The sequence below is a fragment of the Oreochromis niloticus genome, linkage group LG13 (assembly GCF_001858045.2).
Source record: "Oreochromis niloticus isolate F11D_XX linkage group LG13, O_niloticus_UMD_NMBU, whole genome shotgun sequence".
Lineage (NCBI taxonomy): Eukaryota > Metazoa > Chordata > Actinopteri > Cichliformes > Cichlidae > Oreochromis > Oreochromis niloticus.
The window spans coordinates 23,885,858-23,908,910 of record NC_031978.2 but is presented as its reverse complement, the minus strand read 5'-3'; the positions used below and the strand labels follow the sequence as shown (position 1 = coordinate 23,908,910).

Below are 23,053 nucleotides of genomic sequence, written 5' to 3'. Positions count from 1 at the left end.
ACCAACACTGAGCATATCCTTAACAGGAGAATAATTAGCCGACTGCAGCTAAACTCAAAGACGGTGAATTTAAAGTATGGCTTACAATGAACTAAAGGAGCCGTGGGTAAACCGCTCTCTCGCCTTCCCAAGCTGTTTGGGTCAGAATGATGCTGCAGATACAAACGATGACAGTGTTTTCATGCTTGCTTTGTTTTTTTGAAATGTCCAGGCTACACCAGCTACAGAAATAGGTCACGGTGTGGTAGAGAAACACTGGAGCCAATCACTGGCTCCCAAAACAGGCTTATGGTACTCAATCTGGAGCTCTACAGCTCTGATTGAGCAGCTTCAGGTGCCTGTTCAAAAGATTTATAAATAGCACATAGCTGCTCCCCAATCTGCAGATCCGCCTCCCTCTCAGTGTCATTAAGTCCAATTGGAGCGGTAATTGCTTATAGCGAGGCAGTCAACCACAGCACTGATGGATGGAAGGAGACGTAAGACTATTTTTGGCAGATGCGGTGGCAGTAACGGGACACCTTTCAGAAGCAAGCCATTTTCTCATCAGAAACGTGCCTTACAGGTGCTGCCAAAATCCTAAATGTAATGATCTCTTTTCAGTCTTTTTTATGCATTTATGTATTAACAGAGACAGAGAAAAATCAAGCCCTGAAAGACGTATTGTCAGTATTATTTCCTCACTAAGCACAACATCCATATCAGACATCAGATAGTCTTATTGTTGACCTAACCATGGAGCCTGCACACAATGGGTTATTATAGTTCCCCTGATTGTTTTGTCACAAACACTACACACACCAGCAGACAGCCGCTGAAATGAGAGCACCCATCAAAAAGAAGAAGAATGATGCGCCTCTCTTTTCCAATTCATTTTCTTTGCTCGTGGGGGGTGGGGTGGTCTCTTCCTGGCTCTGCAGTGCAACTGGGCAGAAGGTTATTTTTCACCTCACCACCTCACCTGTCCTGCAGCGCGCGCCGTGACAGATAAACCCAGAGGGTTTGCTCTGAGGCTTAAACCTGCAGATGGCACGGTGGTGCTGATGGGGCACTTTGGTGAGTTGGAAGCAGCACGGGGACGTACAGAGGGGGGCTCTTACAGAGTAATAGTAGCAGTATCCAGACTGTGAAATGCCAGGGAGAAATGAGGGGAATGGATGAACCAGTGCCATGGCAACAAAAACAAAGAGGAAGCAGTATGGCTAAGACTCCCAGGGCGACTGTTCCTGCTCTTTTCCTGGATTTCTCTTATCACCAATAGCAAGATGTTCACCAGAGCTGACAGCTTGTTAATGCTGATGGGTTCACATGATTTCTATGCAATATTTGCACATTTGCCACGAGAACAAATGGGAAAAACAAAGCAGAAGCTGCAGTTTGACCATGTTTCTCATTCCAGATAATTCCTGAATCTGATACAACCTCTACTGGAAGCAAAATTAATTAGATACTGCTGGAATAATGAACTGCGTGTGTGAGTGCTCCCTTGAAATAGTTTTTTTTAATACTTTTTCTATTAATAAGCTTTTCCTTCTCTCACTTTGTAATAAATGGAGCCCAGTGGAAGACAGACAAACAAAAGATTTTCTGAAAAATTAACTGCGAGATTAGAAATGGGGAATAAATGAGATGCCTATGTTCCAGACAGAGCTGAAGCCGCCTCCACCATAACCGTGACCTCAGGGTGAGACGGAGACAGAGGCCCCAGGGTGCTTCCAAAGGGCTCCTCAAGTTCATTTTCTGCACTGCGGGAGGAATGCCTGCCTTTGGAAAACTCCCGGGAGGGGGGCACAAAGTGACCTCATGGCTCTGCAATAGAGCTGCTGCAGAACGGAACACGGCCACTCCCTCCACCATCTCTCTGCTAGCTGAATGTTATTAATCTGACATATAGCTGTATATTAATAAACCTCAGAGGCTCCAAGTGCTCCTACGTGTTTGCACGTTTTCTCCTTTTGCACTTGAAACTGCTGAGGCCTTAATTCCTAATATTATATAATATGTTTCAGACAAGGACAAGGTCAGCTACAATATGAGGACAAAATGCAGTTTTTTGTTTTTTATGCTGCTGCAAGTATTCGGTCAAACTGAGGCCACTACATTAGTTTTCCACCACAATGAGTTGCTTAAATCCTTATTTTGTACAATCAGTGAACTACTGCTAAAATGAGAAACGGTTTTTCTATTGTGGGGTTTTAAAAGGACAAAGAAAAACTAATTACCTTTCGGTATCTAGCCGCTACTGTTTATTAAGTCCAGCTACAATCAGAGAAGATGCTATCTTGCTTACTCATGTTGTGTTGCTTTTTAGTTCTTATTTTTTTAAATAGTTCACTTACAGATGGTCACCCAACCTTGAACACTGCTGAAAGACAGATTAAATAAAGTATATTGTTAGTATCATAAAGCAACATAATGTGATTCTATATATAAAAAAAGATTATGTTTTTATGAACACTAAAACCTGAATTAGCAAGAGACAGATGGGGTGGAAAGGCAGATACAGCAAGCACATATGGGTTAATATAAAGACGAGATGTGCAACCAGCTTATGATATAGCCTGCTTTATGCCAGGTTAAATTGGGGTTAGTTCAGATTAAGATGATTTAGGATATGCATTATGGTATTTGACATAGCTTTTCATGTTGGTGCTAATCTATATTGTTGAGGTCCAGTTTAATCTGATATCTCTGCTTTCTCTGTTGACTGAAAAGGCAGCACCTGTCATAAATTCAATAGATGATGTTAGCAGGCAGTGTTTCTTGTATTTGGGAGCCCTGCAGCTATTACCCTGTTCAGATGTGAAAGTCACATGAAAATCTGTAAAAGAACCACTGTAAGACAAAAAAAAAAATCAAATTAAACTCAGTTGGGTTGCAAGTATCATTTAAGATGTATTTTTCAGGCTTGTAGCCATTTTTTTTAAAAATGTTAGGACTGTGGAGAGAAGACAGGGAAGCTGGGCAGAGAGAACACGTGCAGTAAACAGCCTCAGGGTGGAATTGAACCCAAGCTGCTGCAAAAGCCTCACTCCATATGACCACCTGCTCACACCACTGAGTTAACAGGTACCTATTTCAATTGCATTGAACTGCATGAAGCCTTTTATTTATTATGTGATGCATATACATTCAAATTTGAGGTCGTTTTTGATATCCAAAAAGCAAAAAAAAGAACTCTGCTCTGGAAGATCACAACAATCCTTGAGTATTCACGTTTACTTGCATGTGCTTTTCTCGCTGTTGTGCCACAATACGCCGGCTTAACGCACTCCCGAGCTCTCTGATAAATAACGATTTTTCTATTTAAGTTTATCTTTTCTCCTGTAGCTGTGAGGCTGCTTATCTGCCACTTCCATTTCGTTTAGATAATTCACGGCCGGTTGATCGTCATGCAGATGCAGGTAGCTGTAATTCCAAACATTTAATGGAACAATGTGATTAACAGCAAATCAAAGTGCAGGAGTTTCTGTGAAACAGAAAAACATTTCAGAAGTGCTTTGAGGTGCTGGTGAAGAAAGCTGCTGCATATTCTAGCAGACATCTATTCCCAGATGGGTGTTACAGCCAGCATCCTTTATAGATATACATCCTTTACCCTACAGGAATACTCTCAGTCAGCGCTATCTGCTTTTTTTCCCTCTGTCATTTTCTATTTCTTCTTCTCTTTTTCATCCTGCTTCCATTTTCAATTCCAAATGGCACTAATGTCCTTGGGCTGCTCTTCATCGGCTGTTTGTTGTGTTAGCGTGGTAGCACTGTAAAGGATGAGGAAATTTAAGGGGACCTATATAGCGCTTGACACATTTACTAAAACGTTTCACATCTTAAGGCAAAATTGCTATAAATAGCGTGTTAGGCTCTTGTCAAATACATTGCACAAGCGTGTGTGTGTGTATGCGTGTGTCTGCACATGTGTGGCATGAATGGGGACACAGAGTGACCGTATTGTAATGGATATCCACAAACCTGTGTGATGTGTTTATCAGGCAAACTGGAAACACAAACGCGGTACTAACAGATTTATAACATACATTTATCCAGCTTATTTATTCTGTCTGTAGTGTTTATATCAAGACATGTAATACTACAGCGTCAGATCAGTGACACAGTGACCTCTTTCATGTGGAATCCATACGCTGGAAACATAAACCGAGTTAGATGTCAAACCAGTGCCAGTGTGGTGATCTGTTTATATAGAAACATCATAATTCCCCAGTTGTGATGTATGGTCCAGCGTTGGTCTTTAAAATATCGGTCCAACTGTCATGGCCCCAAGATTTGTTACTATGGTTTGATGTTATTCAGTTTTGGGGTCTTAGTGAATACACTTCAGCCTGGTTCATCTTTGATGCTCATATTTGTTCCAGAAGTGGTGATTTCTTTGTGTTTGATCTTTAGATTTCTTTATTCCGGGATAATACGAGTCTTTGTTCTGGTTTTATTGATTCTTTGGTGTCTGTGTTTACTTTGTTCATTCGAGTGATGGGTTTTAGTTTTGTTATCTTGTGTTCTGGCTCAGCTTTGTTATCAGTAGTTTTAGCGTTAGTCTCCTTGTGCCTTCTTTTCTCTCGTTTCCATGTTCGTACCTTATCTGAGCACCTTGGTCCCTCTGTGTTCCCTTGTTTAATGTCAGTTTTGTGTGTGTTAGTCTCTATTGGTTTCTTTTTGTTTTACTTTGAATGTTAGGCGGTTCCACCTGTTGTTAATGACTTTAAACATTCCTGTGTCCTTTTCCCTTCATGTTCTGCTATCCTGTTTGTGGTCCTGTGGTCCTCCCTGTGGATCTTTATGCTTTCTGGATAGCCTTTTTGAGCTTTGCTTTTCTGTTCATGTACAGTTTTTGTTATTCATGTCTGCCTGTGTCCTGCATTTGAGCTCTCTCCACTCTATGCCATACATAACGATGGAGTTAAATGTTTGATTACAAAGTGAAAAATGGCACTTTATTTTCTAAAATAAGCAGGTGTGGTTGCAAAAATGTTATTTTTACAGTTAGAGTGCATAATATTTTCCACAGATCTCCACAGAGCAGTGAGTGAGCGAGCAGAGTGAGAAATCGTCCACCCTGAAAATGTGTCCCTACCAGAGTCTGCAACCTGGGTCACTTAATGGGGGTTAATTATAAAAATAACTCTAAAGAAAACACTATTATTTCACTGGCAGTGGCAAAGCATCACTAACATAACCCTGATATTAAGGCATACAGATGCTTATTTATACATAAAGAGCATTAGCATTCATTTTGAATCCTCTTTGTATCCATCAGACTAATGTAAATCCAATGTTTGCTCAGATTTCAGCTGTGTTTGGGCATCTACTAGCTTCTGCAAAATATCTTGCTATTTAGTTGCTAAATATTCGAGTACTCTATTTTGAGTTTAAGGCAAGTGAGTTTTTTGTCAGTGAAAATGAAAATAGTTGGCAGCAGTGCTGATTAGAGAACTGAGAGTGAATGAAAACCAGCCAAAGCAAATTTAGTTGACATTCAAAAAAAATAATTGTGTAAAATCTTTCAGAATCATTCAAACATAAAAAAAGGCACCTAACCTAAAGAATGAATCACTCTTATGTCTGCACATAAGAAACAACTCAGCAGAGAATCAATTTTAAATTGTACCTTTACTACCAGCCTGTCATGCAACCCATAATCTATTCAGATTTATTTAGTTGAATCTACAGAAACTATCAAAGATAACAGTTTGGCAGGCTTAAAATAGAATTTTTACAACACCAAGCTGATTCCTAAAGAGCTATTTGCCAAAAACCAGGCATGGTGAGGCATGGTGTGCAGTGTTTCCTTCCTCAAGTGAGGAAACTGGGCAGGCAGGTGGAGAACAAAAGAAGAAATGTAAGGCCTAAAATGCTATTTACAGCAGATGAACAGTCTCTGAAAGTCGTGTCCTTAAGAAACAGAGAAAATAATCCAGCAGTGACACAAAAGATGCATTTTGCCCTTCAGTTTAGATTCCTCTACTGCTCTCTGAAGCCTCCTCAGAAATATTCTCAGTGAAAGTGTGGCTGACAAGATGCTATGCAATACTATCTGGAAAGCATCGGATTGGCAACAGCTTCATTTTTCAGCATGAAAATGATCTCAAACACACTACCAATGCAGTAAGAGCATACCTGGATTGAAAAACACACAGTGGAACACTATCAGTCATGGAATGGCTACCCCAGAGTCCAGACCTCAACATTATTGAAGCCATGTGGGATCATCCTGGCACAGAACAGAACAAAAGGCAGAAACATCCAAAGAAGAGCTTTGAATGTCCTTCAACAAGCCTGGAGAACTATTCCTGAAGACTAATTAAAGACTTTGCAGGAAAGAGTGTTCAGGCTATGTTAAAGAATAAAGCTGGTCATACCAAACATTGACTTTCGAGCTCATTAGAATTGCAAAAACTCAGTTTGTTTGCAGATGTTTCGATACCTATTTCCAAAATACCAGCATAATACAAAAATGAGGAGTGGCTGAAGACCTTTGCACAGTTTTGTGAGCCCTGGATTCAGAACAATACTCAAGTAGTAAACTTCAAACACTACACTATATCGTGTGCTCATCGTTCTCTGTGGGTGTGGGTTTGTCTAGACAGACAGACAGGCAGCTGCTGAGAACCAGCATCTGACTTCCTCAGCTCCCTCCCCAGGACACGAGCCCGTCTAAGTCTCATTAGGCCGAACTGGCAGCTCGAGCGAAAGGAAAGAGGGCCACCTACCCCGCCTCACACGGCAAACCCCCACCCCACCCCATCACTCACAGGAGCTCTCATTACTTCTCTCCCCTCCCGTCGGTCCTCCAGCCCCTCTCTTATAGGCAGTCAGCTCCATCCATCACATCTATCGATCCTGTCTCCCCTTGGTGTGGTACCTGCCTGTTTCTGAGACTAAGTGGGAAGGATGGCAGAGCTAGCGTGATATTTCAGCTTTCCAGTGGCAGTGCTGTCCCCTTGGGATGTTCAAGGTGAGCTGGAGGTTGGGTTTCATAGAGGAAGTGTTTCTTCATAGATCTAAATGAAGGAGCACTCCCAAGAGGAATTAACAAAAAATATGTTTTTCCTCTGCAGAAATCAAAGTAACAATCAGTCTGCTGCTGCTTCTGCTATTCACGGTGTTTCCTAAAAATGGCTCTGCAGCCCCTTCTTGATGCCACACATCATAGCACAATATATGTTTAGCAGCACAAACATATCTTTGTTCAAATCAAAGCAAAGTATTGTTTTGGATTCAACGGTGATGTTCCACAGCAGCATGTGGATGCGGTAAATCTTCTGAAAGAGATCCAATATAGTCAGAGTCGGTTCTGACTTTGATCTTATTACCTTGATGGTTTTTGGGCAGAGAAGCAAGCTTAAGCTTTTAAAGCGATTGCCTGAGAGAAAACCATTTTAGAGCAGTCTGACTAGAGCATGCTATACTTCAAACTGGGATTAGATTCATAGTATGTGACATCATTCTGTTCACCAAAATCCATCTGAAAATATTTTTACATGTTGCTTCGAGGTACATTGTGATAAATTTAAAAGACGGGAGTGTGTTTCGTTTATATAGCATAAAGAATTTTACATGATTGAGGGAATCTGGCGGACTAATTCAGTGCGAAATCTTCACTCTGATTTTTGGCTCTGAGACCTTTATTGCTTTTCACGCCTCGCTCTCTCTCTCTTCCTGCCAGTGTGGTTTCACTAATTATATGCCGAGCTCCAGCATGAATTTTACATATATTGAGGTCACGAGTTCAAGTCCCCCACAACACACACTCTACTCTTCCTGTGGGCTGCTTCAGTACGCTTATTTTAAAACCTCTTCTCACTGTCAAGATGTCATAAACTGGGGTTTTGATCAAAACCCATGGGCTGCACTGGTAATTTTTTTTAACATACAGGTTACTCCAGAAGAATTCAGGAGCAGTCCTTCAAAATGTGAAACAGATGCTATGATACCACGTGTAACTGCCATAACCAAGGATGTGTCCAAGAAGCTTGTTGCAGAAGAGAGTTTTTAACATGCATTTAATCTTGCGATGGAAAAATATTCACCAAAAGTAACCCTTAAAAAGTCAATGGTAGCATTTTATGAGACAGCCCACAACTAAGGATGTAATTCCCCGAGAATTAAATGGAATTTTAATTGTATTTTATATGAAATTATAGTGTAATTATATTTACCTACAAATCCTCACTGGTAGATGCACTAGAATGAACTTTAAATTAAAGTTTCAACTTTTAATTTAATTTTGTAAGCACTGCTGCCTTAACCTTGTCTTGTTATACATTTATTATGTATTATATGTGTGTGTCATGGGTGCTCCAAGTCAATAGACCTCTTTTATTGCATATAAAGACTGGTCTCGCTTTCCTACAAGAATACTGAAATCATTAAAGTCTGTGAAGGTTCTCAGTCATCCAGGTCATCGTAGACTAAGGAGCTTGGAAAGAAAAGCTTCTGGACTTCTTAAAGTTTCTTGAAGATGTTTCACCTCTCATCCGAGAAGCTTCTTCAATTCTGTCAAAAGTCTTCAAGGTGTAAATTGTTGGTGCATTATAGATGATTTTTTTCCTTTCACAAAAACTGTTCAATCATCAACGAAAACTTCTGAAGCGACCGTGAGAAAACCATCAAAAATAACATGAATGAAGACAGACACTGATAGAATAATTAGATTTTTATTTATAAAAAAGCCCAAAACTGAACACAAAAAATGAACAATAAACTTTTCTAATTAGCTATCAATGTTTTACCTGGTTGTAGGGTTTAGTTATTCCTTCCTTCTGTTCTCTTTGTCCGTTCTCCACTAAAACCACCACAAAATGTGGTCTGAGCCCTGAAAGTCCTGTGTTTTTAGTGTCAGCTGGGAGAGTTTAGTTTGTTTTTCCACTAAATACTTACAATTACCTACAATAAAATTATTTTTCCTTCCTGTAAAAAGATGAATTATTACATCATTAGTCTAAGGAGCTTGGAAAGAAAAGCATCTGGACTTCTTTAAGTTGCTTGAAGACGGTCAAATGGTGGAGAGTCCCAGATTTAAACCCCGTGGGAGTGTCCCACTGAGAGGGACAAAAGGACCCCCTAATGATCCTCTACCTAATCACATGAGCCAAGGTGTGAAAACGGGTGTAGGTCACAATCAGCTAAGGTTTCAGGTGAGCTCATTGTGAAACCTAGCCCCACCACATCATGTGATTTCCTGAGGTCAGATGGTCCAGGATGTGAGTGGGCATTAAGGCGTCTGGGAAGGGATCTCAAAACTGGATTGTAGATGGCAGACAGTTGGTGTCGTAAACCACCGCCTCTGTTCAAAGATGGTCGTTCACAGTGGACATAAATGGCTTCTTTCACTCCTCTTTCAAACCATCTGTCCTCTCTGTCCAAAATGTGAACATTGGCATTGGCTTCCTAGTGACCTTTGTCCTTTAGATGCAGATGGACAGCTGAGTCTTGTCCCGTGGAGGTGGCTCTTCTATGTTGTGCCATGTGTTTATGACCCATTTGACTCTAGAACTGCAGAAGCTTTTCGGATGAGAGGTGAAACGTCTTCAAGCAACGCTTTTCTTTCCAAGCTTCTTAGAGTACGATGACCTGGATGACTGAGAACCTTCACAGACATTACATCATTATGTATCTACCAATAAGCATTTGTGGGTAAATTTAATTACAAATAAAATAGAGTGAAATTCCATTTAACTCTAGGATAATTAAACACTTGCTGTATTATAAAGTGCTACCAATGAAAATAAAATGAATAGGGCTCTCTGGCTAAGACATTGAAGGTTAAGTGTTTATGCCATCCATCTCCCAACATGGACATTTTGATCTTCTTCACAGTGAAATTTGGCGCTACTGGAGCATCACTGTGAGGTCAAATTACTCCAAGGGATACCACTTGCTTGACTGGGAGTTGACTGATAAGCATCAGTTGTTCTGTTTCACGGTTCAGATATTTGAACACTGGATGACCTTCAACCCTCGTCATTCAGTGCTCTCAACTGTGTTACTTACATGTAAAAATGTATGTTTGCACTCTCACTGTAAATATCCTCACATGCTCAAATTGGGATTTAGGTTAAAGCTCTGCTGTGCAGAAACATAAAGTAAATCTTTACAGCTGTGAGTGGGTGTCTGAATCCTTAAATTATGAGTCTAAAAATACCCAAATCTTCCCGTAATGTAACACTCCCCATATGTATGCTTTTAGGATACAACATGCAGTTTCCTCAGGTTGTTAAAACACCCTCAAAAATGTGGTCATGACCTCAATTTCTTTCCTGTAATTAGGGTTTTGTTTTTTTAATCCGTTGCTATCATTTTTGATGCTACCTGTGTGTTACTGCTTATTGAAAACAGCTTAGACTGTTTGGTCTTCGCTGGAAATTAAGTTAGCTGGAATGGGGTCTGCCGGAGCTGATTGTTGTCACAGCTGTGCAATAAACTCTTCATTGGATTCTTGTCGCCATAATAATATCATCATGCAACATTCACCAGTCCCATAGGTCAAACTCACATGTGTATTAAGGATATCAATTATACCACGCTTGGATCACTGAAGATTGTCTTTTCATACAAGATGTTGCTTTTGGTGCCTTTTTCTTGTTTATATGAGTGCAGTTTTATTGCGTTCTGCACTTGTTGGACACCCACTCATGTTCTCCCAGACTTCTGTGTCCCTTCATATGAATGTATATGGGATACATCAAAATGCAGAAGAAACTGTGCGTGTCTCTGGGTATATTTTGTCCAGTACTGTAAGCGATGGGAAACAGTCTGTTTCTGGGGAGATTGCAGCTCCCTGTGGGAAAGTGTTTATAATTAAGTGTGATTTTCTACATCCACATCAGACCACAGGAAAAAGAATAAGGCAGGCTATTTCCTGTAGTTGCTGCTCAGCTTTTCATTTGTGCCCATCTTTTTTCACTGGTTTAAGAGAGAAATATGCAGATTTCGAGTTGGGAGGACTTGCAATTAACTGATTTAAAATGCTTATTAATTCCACAGGAAAATTTCTTCATGTTAAATTGCTCATTTGAATTTATTCAACAGTTGAGTAAAGTGCAGGGTGAATTTGAATGAGCTCCTCAAACGGCTGGAAAGACTGAAATAAAGGGCCATTTGCAGACAGTGGGTCCATGTCTGCGTGGCCTCTCGGTAGAACTATATTCACTGGCTCAGTGACCAGAACTGACACTCAGTCGCTCACACAGAACACCGGTGTCAGTTTCAGAGGAGGATGCCGAGATCGCGTAGGATATGAAAGACGCGAACACGCCGAAAACCTCGATTTGAATTCATTAGTGGTGTCTGTGACGCCAACTGAAGCGGCGCGAGAGAGGAAAGAAAAATCAGCACGATCTCCGATTCTCCCATGGTTCAGAGAGTTTGTACATGTACCTGTCAGACAACTTAACAATTCAGCAGGGAATCTAGTAAACAAATCCAGAACCCAAATCCCCTGATACAAACACATTCCTAAAATCATTCATTCATTTATTTTTGGGCATGGAATATTCTTCATAAAATCAGTGAAATATTCAAACAAGGGATGGAATATCAGCTGCATTTGCATGTCATTTTCACATGCTAATGAATTTTTTGGTAGCAGTACATGGAAATAATATTAAAAGAGTGTGGTAAGAGTTTGATTTTAGAAAGGTAACATATAAAATATTATTTACTTACCAAAGTAATAAGCTTGGGAATATCAAAGTAGATAGCTGGTAATATTAAACTTAGATTTATGTTGTCAAATTCACTCTAATAGCACCAATTTCTTATATCTTTATTATCCATCAATTCATCAGTCCATCTTCTGTCAATTTAGAATAATGAATTAACCTAAGCCATAGTATCTGGAGACACGGCTGGATTCAAACCCAGGACCACCTTCCTGTGAGGCAAAGGTGATCACTATCATGCTGCTTCAGTACTTTAGTAATTTCCTGGTATTACTCTGTTATTAACTCATTCTTATATGGATTATTTAGCCCCATTATTCCCGTCTTATTACCACGGTGTAATCTCAATTGCCACCCATTTTTCTTCTTGTCACACTGAAGTTATACAGACTTCTCCATGTATGACTAAGCTCGCAAAAGAAACTATAAAGCTTGAGAAGGACTGAAACTAAGAGAGATGGATCTGACTGGACTGTGCAGGAAAAAGGTGGAACGATTTTAATAATATATTATAATAACGAGGTATGGTACAATATCCTAGCAACCAAACTGTAAGAAAGGGATCCAGCGCTGCGTGATGCTTCATTTTACATTGAGAAACATCTCACCCTGCCTGCTGCAAACCATCTGGGTTTTTCGCTGTGACCATTTTATGAGCAGAGCTGCCACGTGGGGCACAGTATGGTGCAAGCATAGATTCAATTATGAGGTTGGGGTGTTTGGCAGGAAGGTGTGCGCGTGTGTCGGTGTGTGTGTGTGTACTGGGCTCTGTCTGAAGCTGATAGATGTGGAGATTTCTAGCTTGGCAAGTGGTTTGGCAAACTGGCAGTAATGTGAGAACGGCCCATTGTGCTTCTGCAGAAAAACCCCTGAACGCTCAGCTGTGTTTACAGCCCAGAGCGTGGCACGGCAGAATCCCCCAACAGCCCCCCGCTCCAAAAAACACAGAATCAGAAAAAAAACCACCGTTCCCATCCCATTTTTCCCCTAACATGCCCTCCGTGAGGCTGCCTACCAATTAGCCACCGCTGCTGCTGAGGTGAGATAACAACAGAAACCCGTGTATCCCCCAAAGACCTCACTAGGACCTTTATTACCGTATTGATATCTTCTGCCTGTCACCGCTGCCCTCACTTGCCTGGCAGCGTGCCAGCAAATTTTCGATGAGGGGAAAAAAAAACAATCCATAAAGAGGCTGTAACTCAATGCAAGTAGAAAACAGCAGGAGGCAACATTAGACTGAACGGTACATGCTGTAATTAGTGAGAAACTGGAAGGAATAAATATAAAATAAGGTACAGCTGCTTAGTAAATTTAAAAAAAAACAAACTGAATAATAGGTGAAAGCACAAATATGAATAAAACAACACAACCAGTGGCAAACAGAGGGGAAAAAACAACAAAAACAGCAGTTTCTAATCCTTTTATGTGCCCACCGATGTTTTATCTCTCAATAATTCCTACGTAGACGTAATTTGTCCTTTATGTCACAAAAATGTTAAAAACCTAAAGCACGCAATGTCGTACGAAAACAAGAGAAAAATCTAAATATTGCATTTTCCACCCACAAGATAATAAAGTGTTCAAGTTAGCTCACATTTTTGTAGCACCACAAATGAGTTACTTCATGGACACAGTTACAAGAAAGTCCAGTCGTTCAGAACACACACAAAAGTCGCTAGCAGACCAAAATAATAATAATACTAATAACAATAACAATAACAATTAATAAGCATACATTTTATGTTATTTTATGTGCAAAACTGTTAGCAGTGAAAACAAATTTTAACGTTTTCCGATTGTCTTTCTGGTTTCTGGTCAAAACCCATTAACCTTCATTTGTAGCCACAGGCTACACAGACTTTAAATCTTGCTTATAAAATGGGACTGTAACAAAAGTGGTGATGTTTAAATTCTTAAAAAGTGAAAAATACATTTGACCTTCTTAAACATCTCTATGTGAACTAGTCGTCAAAGGCACTCTTTAAGGGAGAAAGTGTCTCGTGTTGTATTTATATCACGTTTCTTCATTTTGCGGCAGGTGAAAAGTTACACAGACCTGATCTGATGGAAACTTTCAGCAGCACCACGGCGGCTGCTTGTCGAGTGCTTCGAGTGAGGCTTTACAGTAAATGGATATGGGGTCATTTCTACTGCAAAAGCCGAGGTCAACCTATCAGGTAGCCATTCTGTGTGTAAGTGCTCATAAAACACTGCAAACATCTATTTCAAATGTCCCAGCTGTCACTGAAGTACTGGTCCTCTTCCTCCTCCTCTTCTTCTTCCTCAATCCCATTTTTCATGAGGTCATCCAACTCATTCACTTCCTCCTCGTCCTCTTCTTCCACCTTGAGCTGTGCGAGCATGGTTTGTAAAGTGGATTTTACTTCCTGAACCTCCTTCTCTAAAGACTGTGCAAAGGGAGTTAAGGAAGAATATGCTGCTGCTGCAGACACACTCACATTAACATGTAAATAAAACGCATGCCAACAGACAAATATGTCACATGTGCCCTGATGTGTGCCCCCGGACGGTTAATGGCGATAGCAGCGGACAGCCATAACGTGATGAAGTCATCAATCTCCAATTTTGGCCTACGAGCAGATTATCAGGACAGATCATCGAGTCATACTCAATTTAACCCCATCCAATTATTCGCTATTCATGAGCTCGTCTCAACCGTGAGGCTGGGTGACAATGTGGGGACCCAAGCAAACAGACTGCCCAGCTAAATTATTCATAAACCATCAATGAAACGGGATAGAGGCCGTCAACAGGAGGGGGATTGTTTAACCTGCTTAGAAACTCAAATTAATCGTGTGAGTGTCCAGTTTAAGTGGCAAATCAAAGGGATGGCTTTGATGGCAGATGGGGCCTGATGGCTCGTTTTGCTGTCTGAATGGACACAGATTGTCCTCATTCATAATTAAACAGCTATTAAAGAGCTTTTCATGAATACTGCAGAGGGTTCGACAAGACTTTTAGGGCGGCCTAGTCCAAATGGGAAGAAACTGCTCAGAATGATCTTAAAACCACTTAAAACTAACCACAAACACCGACAGGATTTTGCCCACCCTCGTCTTCGTTTTCTTCAATCCCAGTCTCCGCGGTTGTCCATACACCTCCTGTTATTGAGAGCAGGGACTCAATTAAGACCCTTAGACACTGCCGGTTTGATCGTACTGTCACTATGGCAACAGTCCCAGCATCGCTAGTTCAGTTTCGGTTCAATTTTCCTTGCAAACCGACAATACTGTCTTGTATCTTCAGTGTCCTCAAGTGTCCACTGCACTTCTGTACGAGTGCAGTGACTTCAAATATCAGAAATAAGTGACACATAAGGACATGAGAGCAGAGAGGTGGAAAGAGGTGCGCCGGTCTCTGTCTATCTCCGACTGCCAGGCTGCATTGAAATCATGCAAACGGGGTCTGTGCTGGCCCCTGACAGTACAGTGGGGGACGCTCTAAAAAGATATAAAAGCAGACTAACCACAGATCAACAAAAAGAGCCGGGGAGGGGGGGCACTGCAGAACACACTGATTCGAAATTAAATAAACCTGCAGCCCGTGTCCAGCACAGAAAAATGGGACGTGACAGAAACTAAGCAACAGCAGGTAAAGGTGGCAAATTTTCACCACGCCAATGTTGAAATATTACCTTTTGATTCTGTCTTAATACGCCCACCATGCAGAGGGGAAAAGTGGAGCGAGAAAAACACACTAATCTATTTCCAATCAGCCTTCTAATTAGCGCAGAAAATGATGTATTGTGACCTGTAATCAGCTTCAACAGTTTGATTTGAGTCATTATCATGGATATTGTAATTTCCTGCAAACCACATCCAGCAAGTGGAAGTGGGCAAATGGAGAAAGGGAGGGGCGGTGAGGACGGGTGAAGAGAGGGAGGGTCAGCTTGGAGAATAGACGTTAAGATATGACGGGGAGTCATTACAGTGACATTCTTCTATCTGCTGCGGCACTGCCCCTGTCGACCGGCTTTAATCTCAGCCCATGGTGACTGGCAGCCCGCATCAGCGGCCCTCTAATAACCTCGCGTGGACATTTACCGTTTCATTTTCCAGCTGGCACTTCCAACCTGTCAAGAAAAATCCTGTGCACCCAGCTTACGTTTGAAGCTGAATGGACAAATAATGTCAGATTAGACAGGCTGATTTCTTCTTCCTTTTTTCCCCTTTTTCGTCACAAAATGCAAACATCAGTCAGTCAGCAGTTAAGCAAGGTAGTTTGAATGTCTACTTTGGAGAATTGGAAGGTCTTGAGGAAAACTAGGTGTTTCAGATGAATGGATAGACACACATAACTGACCCTAAGGTGTGAATTGTCGGGTCAGTCACGCTAGAGGAAAAATAGGACACCAAACTCATTGCAACTAGGAAAACTTGGTGGTTCAAATCTGACTGCAATCACTCTCAGACTCATTGGTAAAGGTTTACAAATAATGCCAATCTACCAGAGGAACTTAGTCAGCATGTCACAATCAATCTGAGCCAGTCTAAACCAGTGGTTCCCAAACTTTTTTGCGCTGGTTTATGTCCGACAATATTTTCACAGACCGGCCTGTAAGGTGTCGCGGATAAATACAACAAAATAAAACCAGTACTGGTACCAAAACAAAAGAAGATTTATTCATAACACACGGGACAAGACCCAGGGAAACAGAGTTAATGATAAAAACGATTAAAAAAAATAACGCTGAAAACCGATAAAAACACTGAAAACCACAAATTTCACACCTGAGCCTCAACTTTCGCAGCCCGGTACCAAACGACTCACGGATCGGTACTGGTCCGTGGCCCGGGGGTTGGGGACCGCTGCTCTAAATCAATGAGTGCAACTAATTTACAATACCGGACTCAATTCAAATATTCTTCTATAAAAGCAGAGCTAGCCAGCACCAGTGTAATTTTGCGATTATATTGCTGTCCTGGAGCAACTATGTCACTATTTGTGCAGCAGTTTTCTGTTTCATATCTGTGAGACTCTGGCTGGACTCTAAATGTAAGTAATTAATGTTTGCAACAGATTTGTGATTTTCACTGATCTTTCACAATTAATTGCGATATTATCAGAAACAGATTGTAATTGCCAACTTGACCCCATTCAGTTGCAAACTAATAGCACACTGTCTTATTGCCATTTTATCCACAACTTGATGCACCAATGTTGGTCTGTAGACAGCAACTGACTATAAGTTGTAAGAGACCTGGACCTTTTCCAAGCAACCATTTCAAAGTCAGTGGAAGTTCAACACCCACAACAGCAATAATTATGTTTGTGTTTTCCTGTTTTCCCCACTGTGACTGTAGCATGATGTATATTTACAGTTAATTTAAAGGATATGGGTGAGGGCCTGATCCCGGTTCAGTATGGCCATCTGCAGTTCATCTTCCAAGGACATCAGCCTGTTGCTGATCTGCTCACAGCGCTCCGTCAGTTCGGTAGCCTCAGTGTCGCTGCACCCATCCTGGGTAAGAGGACAGGAAGGGTCAACAAGGGAAGTTGTTTAAATATAAGGATTTGATACTGACAATGAACAAAGCACAAGTTTAACTAAAAGTAAATGACCGCTTGTGCTAATCTGATGTAGTTCAACCAAAGAAAAGCAAAAACATCTTAAATGTAGCTATATTATTTGGCATGTTGTTAATTAATATGACAAACAGCTCAGCTTTACAGAGCAGTTTAGTGGTACACTTACACAGAGTTGGGAAACTCACAGAAGATTTCTGCCTCCTAGAACATAGCATGCACCAAGCTACAAAAACATTGGCTACAGCTCCCATAATGCAACTGGGCAGTTTGTTTTATTAGCCCCTCCTTGCCTGATAAAAATGACAAACTGTGTTTGCGTGCGTATAATGCAGCATTAAGACTGCGACAAATAATAAACCTCAAAATTATCATTGTGCTTGGTGTTGCACACACCTAGGGGGGCAGTGCTTACAACATTAAGAGATATCTGCGTATCACACCAGAAGATGCTGCAAGGCTGGGCGCATTTTGAAGAATGGCAGGGATGTCAGGTTGGTGGAAGTTCAGAGTGCAGTAGGGCAGAGCATTCGGGGAGCAAAGCTGGCCATAATTAGAACAGGCCCCTTTGCAGACATCGTGTCCTAGTTTCTTCTCTCTTATCAAGCATAGAGAACACAAACGCACACCCAAGAGTACACGCACACTCACTTCAAGCAAACAGACACATACACACGCACACAGACTCAGTGTTCTCCTTAAACAACACAAAGAGTCTAATCTGACTCATAGCTGCAGGTAAAAAAAAGAAAGAAAAAAATCATCTCCCTGCAGCTCAGAGGTGTCAGAACAATCACTGAAAAGTCGCGTCTCTGGTCTCTGCCCTGGAATAGCTCTCCCACTCTGGATGATGTAACACCACAAAAGAAACGTACCACAGCAGCAAGTGTTGGGGGTGGCAATATGTGCGAGACATCCTGACGCAATTAAGGAATTAAGCGAGATTTTTTAATGCAGAGTGGCCCACAGGAAACAGCATTCAGAGAAAAGATGTTTTAGCGCTTGAGGAACTTTGAATGAACAAACGATCACTGTCACAAGTCTCTCCTCTGGCTTCACTTAACCTCGTCCTGGATCCTTTCCCCTCAACTCACAGATTCAGTGAGCTGTTTGTTTATCCAGGTTAGGGGCTTCTCCAGCAGATAAGGGCCCTGGGTTTGTGTAGCTAATTGATTCTTTACTTTCCAGCCTTCAGTCAGCTTTTGTAAAGTCAATACAACCACAGGACAGAAAACAAAAGCTCCCCGTGCAGAATGACACTCTTTAAAACACACGCCTGACAGGTTGTTTAAAAACCATTAAAACAAAAAAAATCTTTAAAAAAAAAAATATCACAAATTGTTATGTTGCTCCAGGTGGTGATCAAAACAGCTTTCTTCGCTATCTCTGCCTTTGACAAACAAGGCGACAGATTTCACCGACATGTCAATTTGCATAATAGAATCGCAGGCTTGCGTGTATTGGCGTGTTGATTTCTGTTGTACATTAGCGCTAATGTTATTAAACCAAAGTAAACAAAGCAGACTGCAGGAGCGTGGTGTTGAGGAAATTATTTAGGAATTCAATATTCAAACTCATGTATGCAGTAGTATGATTATTTAAGCAATAATGAGTGAGAGGCAGCAGGTAATTGTGCATGCTCCCATGGGTGCTGTTCTACCCACTTTGCACCAGGCGGACAATACAAAGCAATATTATTGCACTGGCATAGCACTCAAGGCAGTATTTGCTTAAAAAATACAGCGGCTAATTTATTTTAAATAAGAAATTAAACTTGGAGTGGCTGACTTTTTCATAAAAAAAAAATAATAATAATAAAAACTAAATGAATAAAAATGAAAGGCCAGTAATACGGAGGTTCATGCCAAACAAGTTCAGCAGGAGGTAAAAGTCTGTATTTTGCAGCATATTATAAACAGCAGATCAAACATAAATCAAGATTTTATCCTTGTTAATGTGCTAAGTACTTTTTTATGTACTGGAAAACACATCAAAAGTACATCAAACAAATTGCATATAAGAACTTTTAGTGTGTTGTCTTGTCTTTTGGTCCCTGCATTCACACAGATTCTGTTTCTCGCCTACCTTTTGGCAGCCAGCTGTCTGCAGTGGAAGTTACAGAAATCTTATTTCAAATTTGGAGGTGAAACGTTCAAGGACATCATCACAGTAAAATGCCAAAAAATAGGTGTCTTTCTGCTGCAAAGAGGGCAACTTCAACAGTGAACAGCAACCTGCAATTTACGCACATCCACGACACTGCTGCTGAAGGAAAGCCATTTGCTCATACTTGAAGTACTTTCTAAGTTACTTTTCTTAACAATGATCAATTTCAGGTGTATTCAAGTTGCAGCTACCTTGTAATGTAAAAGGTTGCTTTTTAGGTTTCAACACTAATCCTTGCCAACAAATACGTCTGCAAAGGAACATCGTATACAAATATGTGCAGTAATAAGAGAATTCTGTACTGCAGTTATTTTATTACATATTCTCAAGGCAGTATGTAGGTTGAGCCCCAAAAAGTCGGCATGCATCATATGTTCAAATGCTTCCCAGACGTGCCATAGATGCACACAGCTGTCCCAAAATCCAAACCATAAAGAAATTAGACAAAGCTGCAAATCTTTAGCTTTGTCCCATTTCCTTATTTTGCAGTTTACGTTGAAGTTCAAATCGAGCATCAGAATGGGTAGAGAGGTGAATCAAGTGAGTTTGAATGTGGCAGTAGAAACTTGGGCTCTATTTTACTTTTTCCTAAAAGCAAAGTTTACAATATGTGTAATGTTTAACACCAAGCTGACGGTAACTTTGGGGATGTCGCTCAAACAAGCTTTGCCAAAACAAAGAAAAATCTTTCCTTTCCTTTTCCCCCCTCATCTTCCAAGAGCTGTCACTGTCATTTTTAACTGACCTTAATGTTTTTGCTTTTCATTGTGGGACAATAGCTGCCATCAACAAAGAACTGGAAAAATCAGCCCTTTTATAATGCGCAGGATTGAGTATACTTAATTTTGTCGCTATTCAAATGTGAAGTGGAATTTGAACACAGCTTCAGTTTTTGAGCACTTCTGTCCTACACTGCAGGATTCTCCACAATTGTTCAGTTTGGGAAAAAAAAAACATCAAGCTATTTTTTTTCTTTGTGATGTTTGTTTGGCAATGAACTTCTAAACCTGTAGCTTGACTGACATCCAACAGTACGTGTGCTTCTTCATTTGTGCCTACGAAGTGATACATTTCATTTCAGAGGTGGAAAAGCAATGCAGTGTTAAACATTATAAAACAACCATTAGTATACAGTAGCTCCTGTAATACAAGGTATGATGTAGGAACTTGTTGCAAAGCAGTCAAACAAATCTCAACAGAAACCATTCAACATTCCAGTTTAATGACGTCTCTGCTGTTGTTCAGAACTACGGGTGAGTGTAACGAGAGATATGCAAGGACCTTGAAAGGATAAAAGAACAATTATGGAGGTTAGAAGAAAACAGTAGCAACACACATGACCACACAAACTCACACACACCAATCAATCTCCATTGTGGCAGCAGGGCAGCAGCTAAGTGGAAATCATTTACTTAAAGTCATTATGGAAAGGAGAAAGAGGTCAGACGCTCTGCGCGCGGCAGAGAATCGAGCTCCTCCCGATGCTATCACAACACCATCACTGGAAAGATGCCATTAAACAGCTATCACATCATCTGACTCAGTGATGTATCACTGTAATGTCGCTGTACTTTATTGTAATTACCTATTCTAGGGTATCTGGCTTTTTAATAATTACATGTAATGTCATACAAAGTTAGAAAAAGGGAAGGCTTCTCACTTCTACAGTGCCATAATTAAAATTTCAGGTAAATTACTGTGTCTTAAAATAGATTTTAGAAGGTAACTGAGCCAACGTTCGATAGAAGCTTTGGGTGAAATGTTATCACTGGTACTGCAGGTTATAGCATTGTGAACCTGTTAAACACGACATGCGCCATTTACTGGTTTGAATTCCTGCGAATGCCACTGTTTAATGAGTGTATTTGTACTTGTAAAGTACAAATACACTGAATTTATTTGTAAATTCAAACTTAAAGTTACAGTGTGTAAGATTTCACCACTAGATGTCACTAAGATGCAGATTCCAATTAAGTTAATTCTGTTTTCTTACCTGTTTTGTACACAAAAATATAAATATTTAAATAATATCAACACTTGCCAGTAAATCTGGAAATAAAAAATGTTTTAAAAAAAGATATTTATCAGTTTAATACTTTCCTAAATTTTATGTTTTTACCAAGGGTCACCTGAAAATCTATGGACACTGTTGATTTCACAGCAAAATGACTCCAAACCATAGTTTTTGCTCAGCTTTCTGCCTACTGTTTACCTCAGCTGCCAATGCCGGATGAGAAACGTCCACATCTATTTAATCGAAGGAGGCTGTAAAGCTTTGTGAAAGGAATCTGTGTCAGCAAAGCTCACTTCTGTTTAACAACAGCAACAATGAGGTGGGTTTTTGAGGACATGATGTACTTTTGTGTCAGTAAGCGTGTTGTTTTTGCTGCTGTTAGCCTTGGTTAGCTGCTGTTAGCCTCGGTTAGCTGCTGTTAGCCAAGGTTAGTGATATTTTTTTTGAAGTGGATCTAACATTCCTGGACTTGGAATGGCAAATAAACTATTATACAATGTGACAATGTAATCAAACTGTTTACCAGAGGAGAAGTGCAATTTCAACCCTAACATTAGCTGGCTGACAATAAGGATGATCCTTCATATCTGGAGTTTGAAGGCCCGGACGCAAATTAAAATCTACCTCCACTGCACACTAATGCCAGTCTGTGGCCACATACATAAATTGTATTCAAGATGGTAGGACAACATGGTAGCCTCCACAAAACCTGCTCTTGTGTATTTTTAACAGATTAATTCTAAGTTCATGAGGATGCATTATTTTGCCAGTTGCAGAATTAAGTAATTTGTAATAAAATATTCTTTTTTCTATCAAACAAACTCAAAATTGAGTAAATAAAAAACATGTTGCAAAAGGGACATGGTGCCTCTCACGTAGATGGTGAAACAGGTGACAGGGGTCATGTTGAAGATAAGGTTAGCATTATACTGATAACATTGAACCACACAGTGATAGTGTTAGCATCACGCACCTCTGGGTGACTATCCTCCATGCAGAACAAAAACTCCTCCAGCTTCTGCAACAAAAAGGGGAACATTTGTTGAGGCCACACAGTCGTAAGCCTGCTCATGAATTATTAAAAATACAATTATGTCGGCTGTGTACTGTATGTGTGCAGCATCATCATAATGCAAGGAGGCTGTAATTACTCATCAGCAAAACTGACAACAAGAAAATAGATTAACAGACTCGTTTGTACTGCAGGTTTCCTTTGTTAGCATTCAAAGTATGTAATGGTACATTCTTCACTAAGGAAAAAGTAATTACTCTACCTACTGGAGGCTAACATATTGTTTATGATTTTAAAAAGCAGAGTGAAAACAAATAATAATCAGCAAAGTTTTAATTATTATTCTAAATTCAAAAGAGCCTTTTTACTTTACTCTGAGGCAAACACGACTGACCCATCCATAACTCTTCATACAGTATCTGATGGTTTCAAATGCTGCAGTTCTAAACAACTCATATAAACTGGATTGCCACTGCTATCTCTAATCACATCTCACAGCAGCGTACAATCTGCCTCATACAGTTTTCGAGGTGCAGATTGTAAAGATTAACCAGCATCGAGCTCCTCTTTTATTGTTTGTTGCCTTGAGATGAAAACACTCATATCTACCAAGATAAAATAATGTTTGCTGCTGAA

At 40.4% G+C, this 23,053-nt stretch overlaps 1 protein-coding gene across 3 annotated transcripts in view; it reads right to left on the bottom strand.

Moving 5' to 3' along the window:
* Positions 1–11,718: 11,718 nt before the first annotated feature.
* Positions 11,719–23,053, bottom strand: part of disc1 (DISC1 scaffold protein) — a 47,097-nt gene continuing 35,762 nt past the window's right edge. For 2 of the 3 annotated variants that reach the window (XM_005473924.3, XM_019366914.2), the window contains exons 12-14: positions 22,379–22,423; positions 17,037–17,160; positions 11,719–14,088 (exon numbers count right to left, since the gene is read on the bottom strand). In XM_005473924.3, the coding sequence (XP_005473981.1) occupies positions 13,904–14,088; positions 17,037–17,160; positions 22,379–22,423 (354 nt within the window). In that variant the 3' untranslated portion in view covers positions 11,719–13,903. Of the gene's footprint in view, positions 14,089–17,036; positions 17,161–22,378; positions 22,424–23,053 lie in introns of those variants that run through there. The other variant, XR_003213475.1, reaches the window with a different exon arrangement.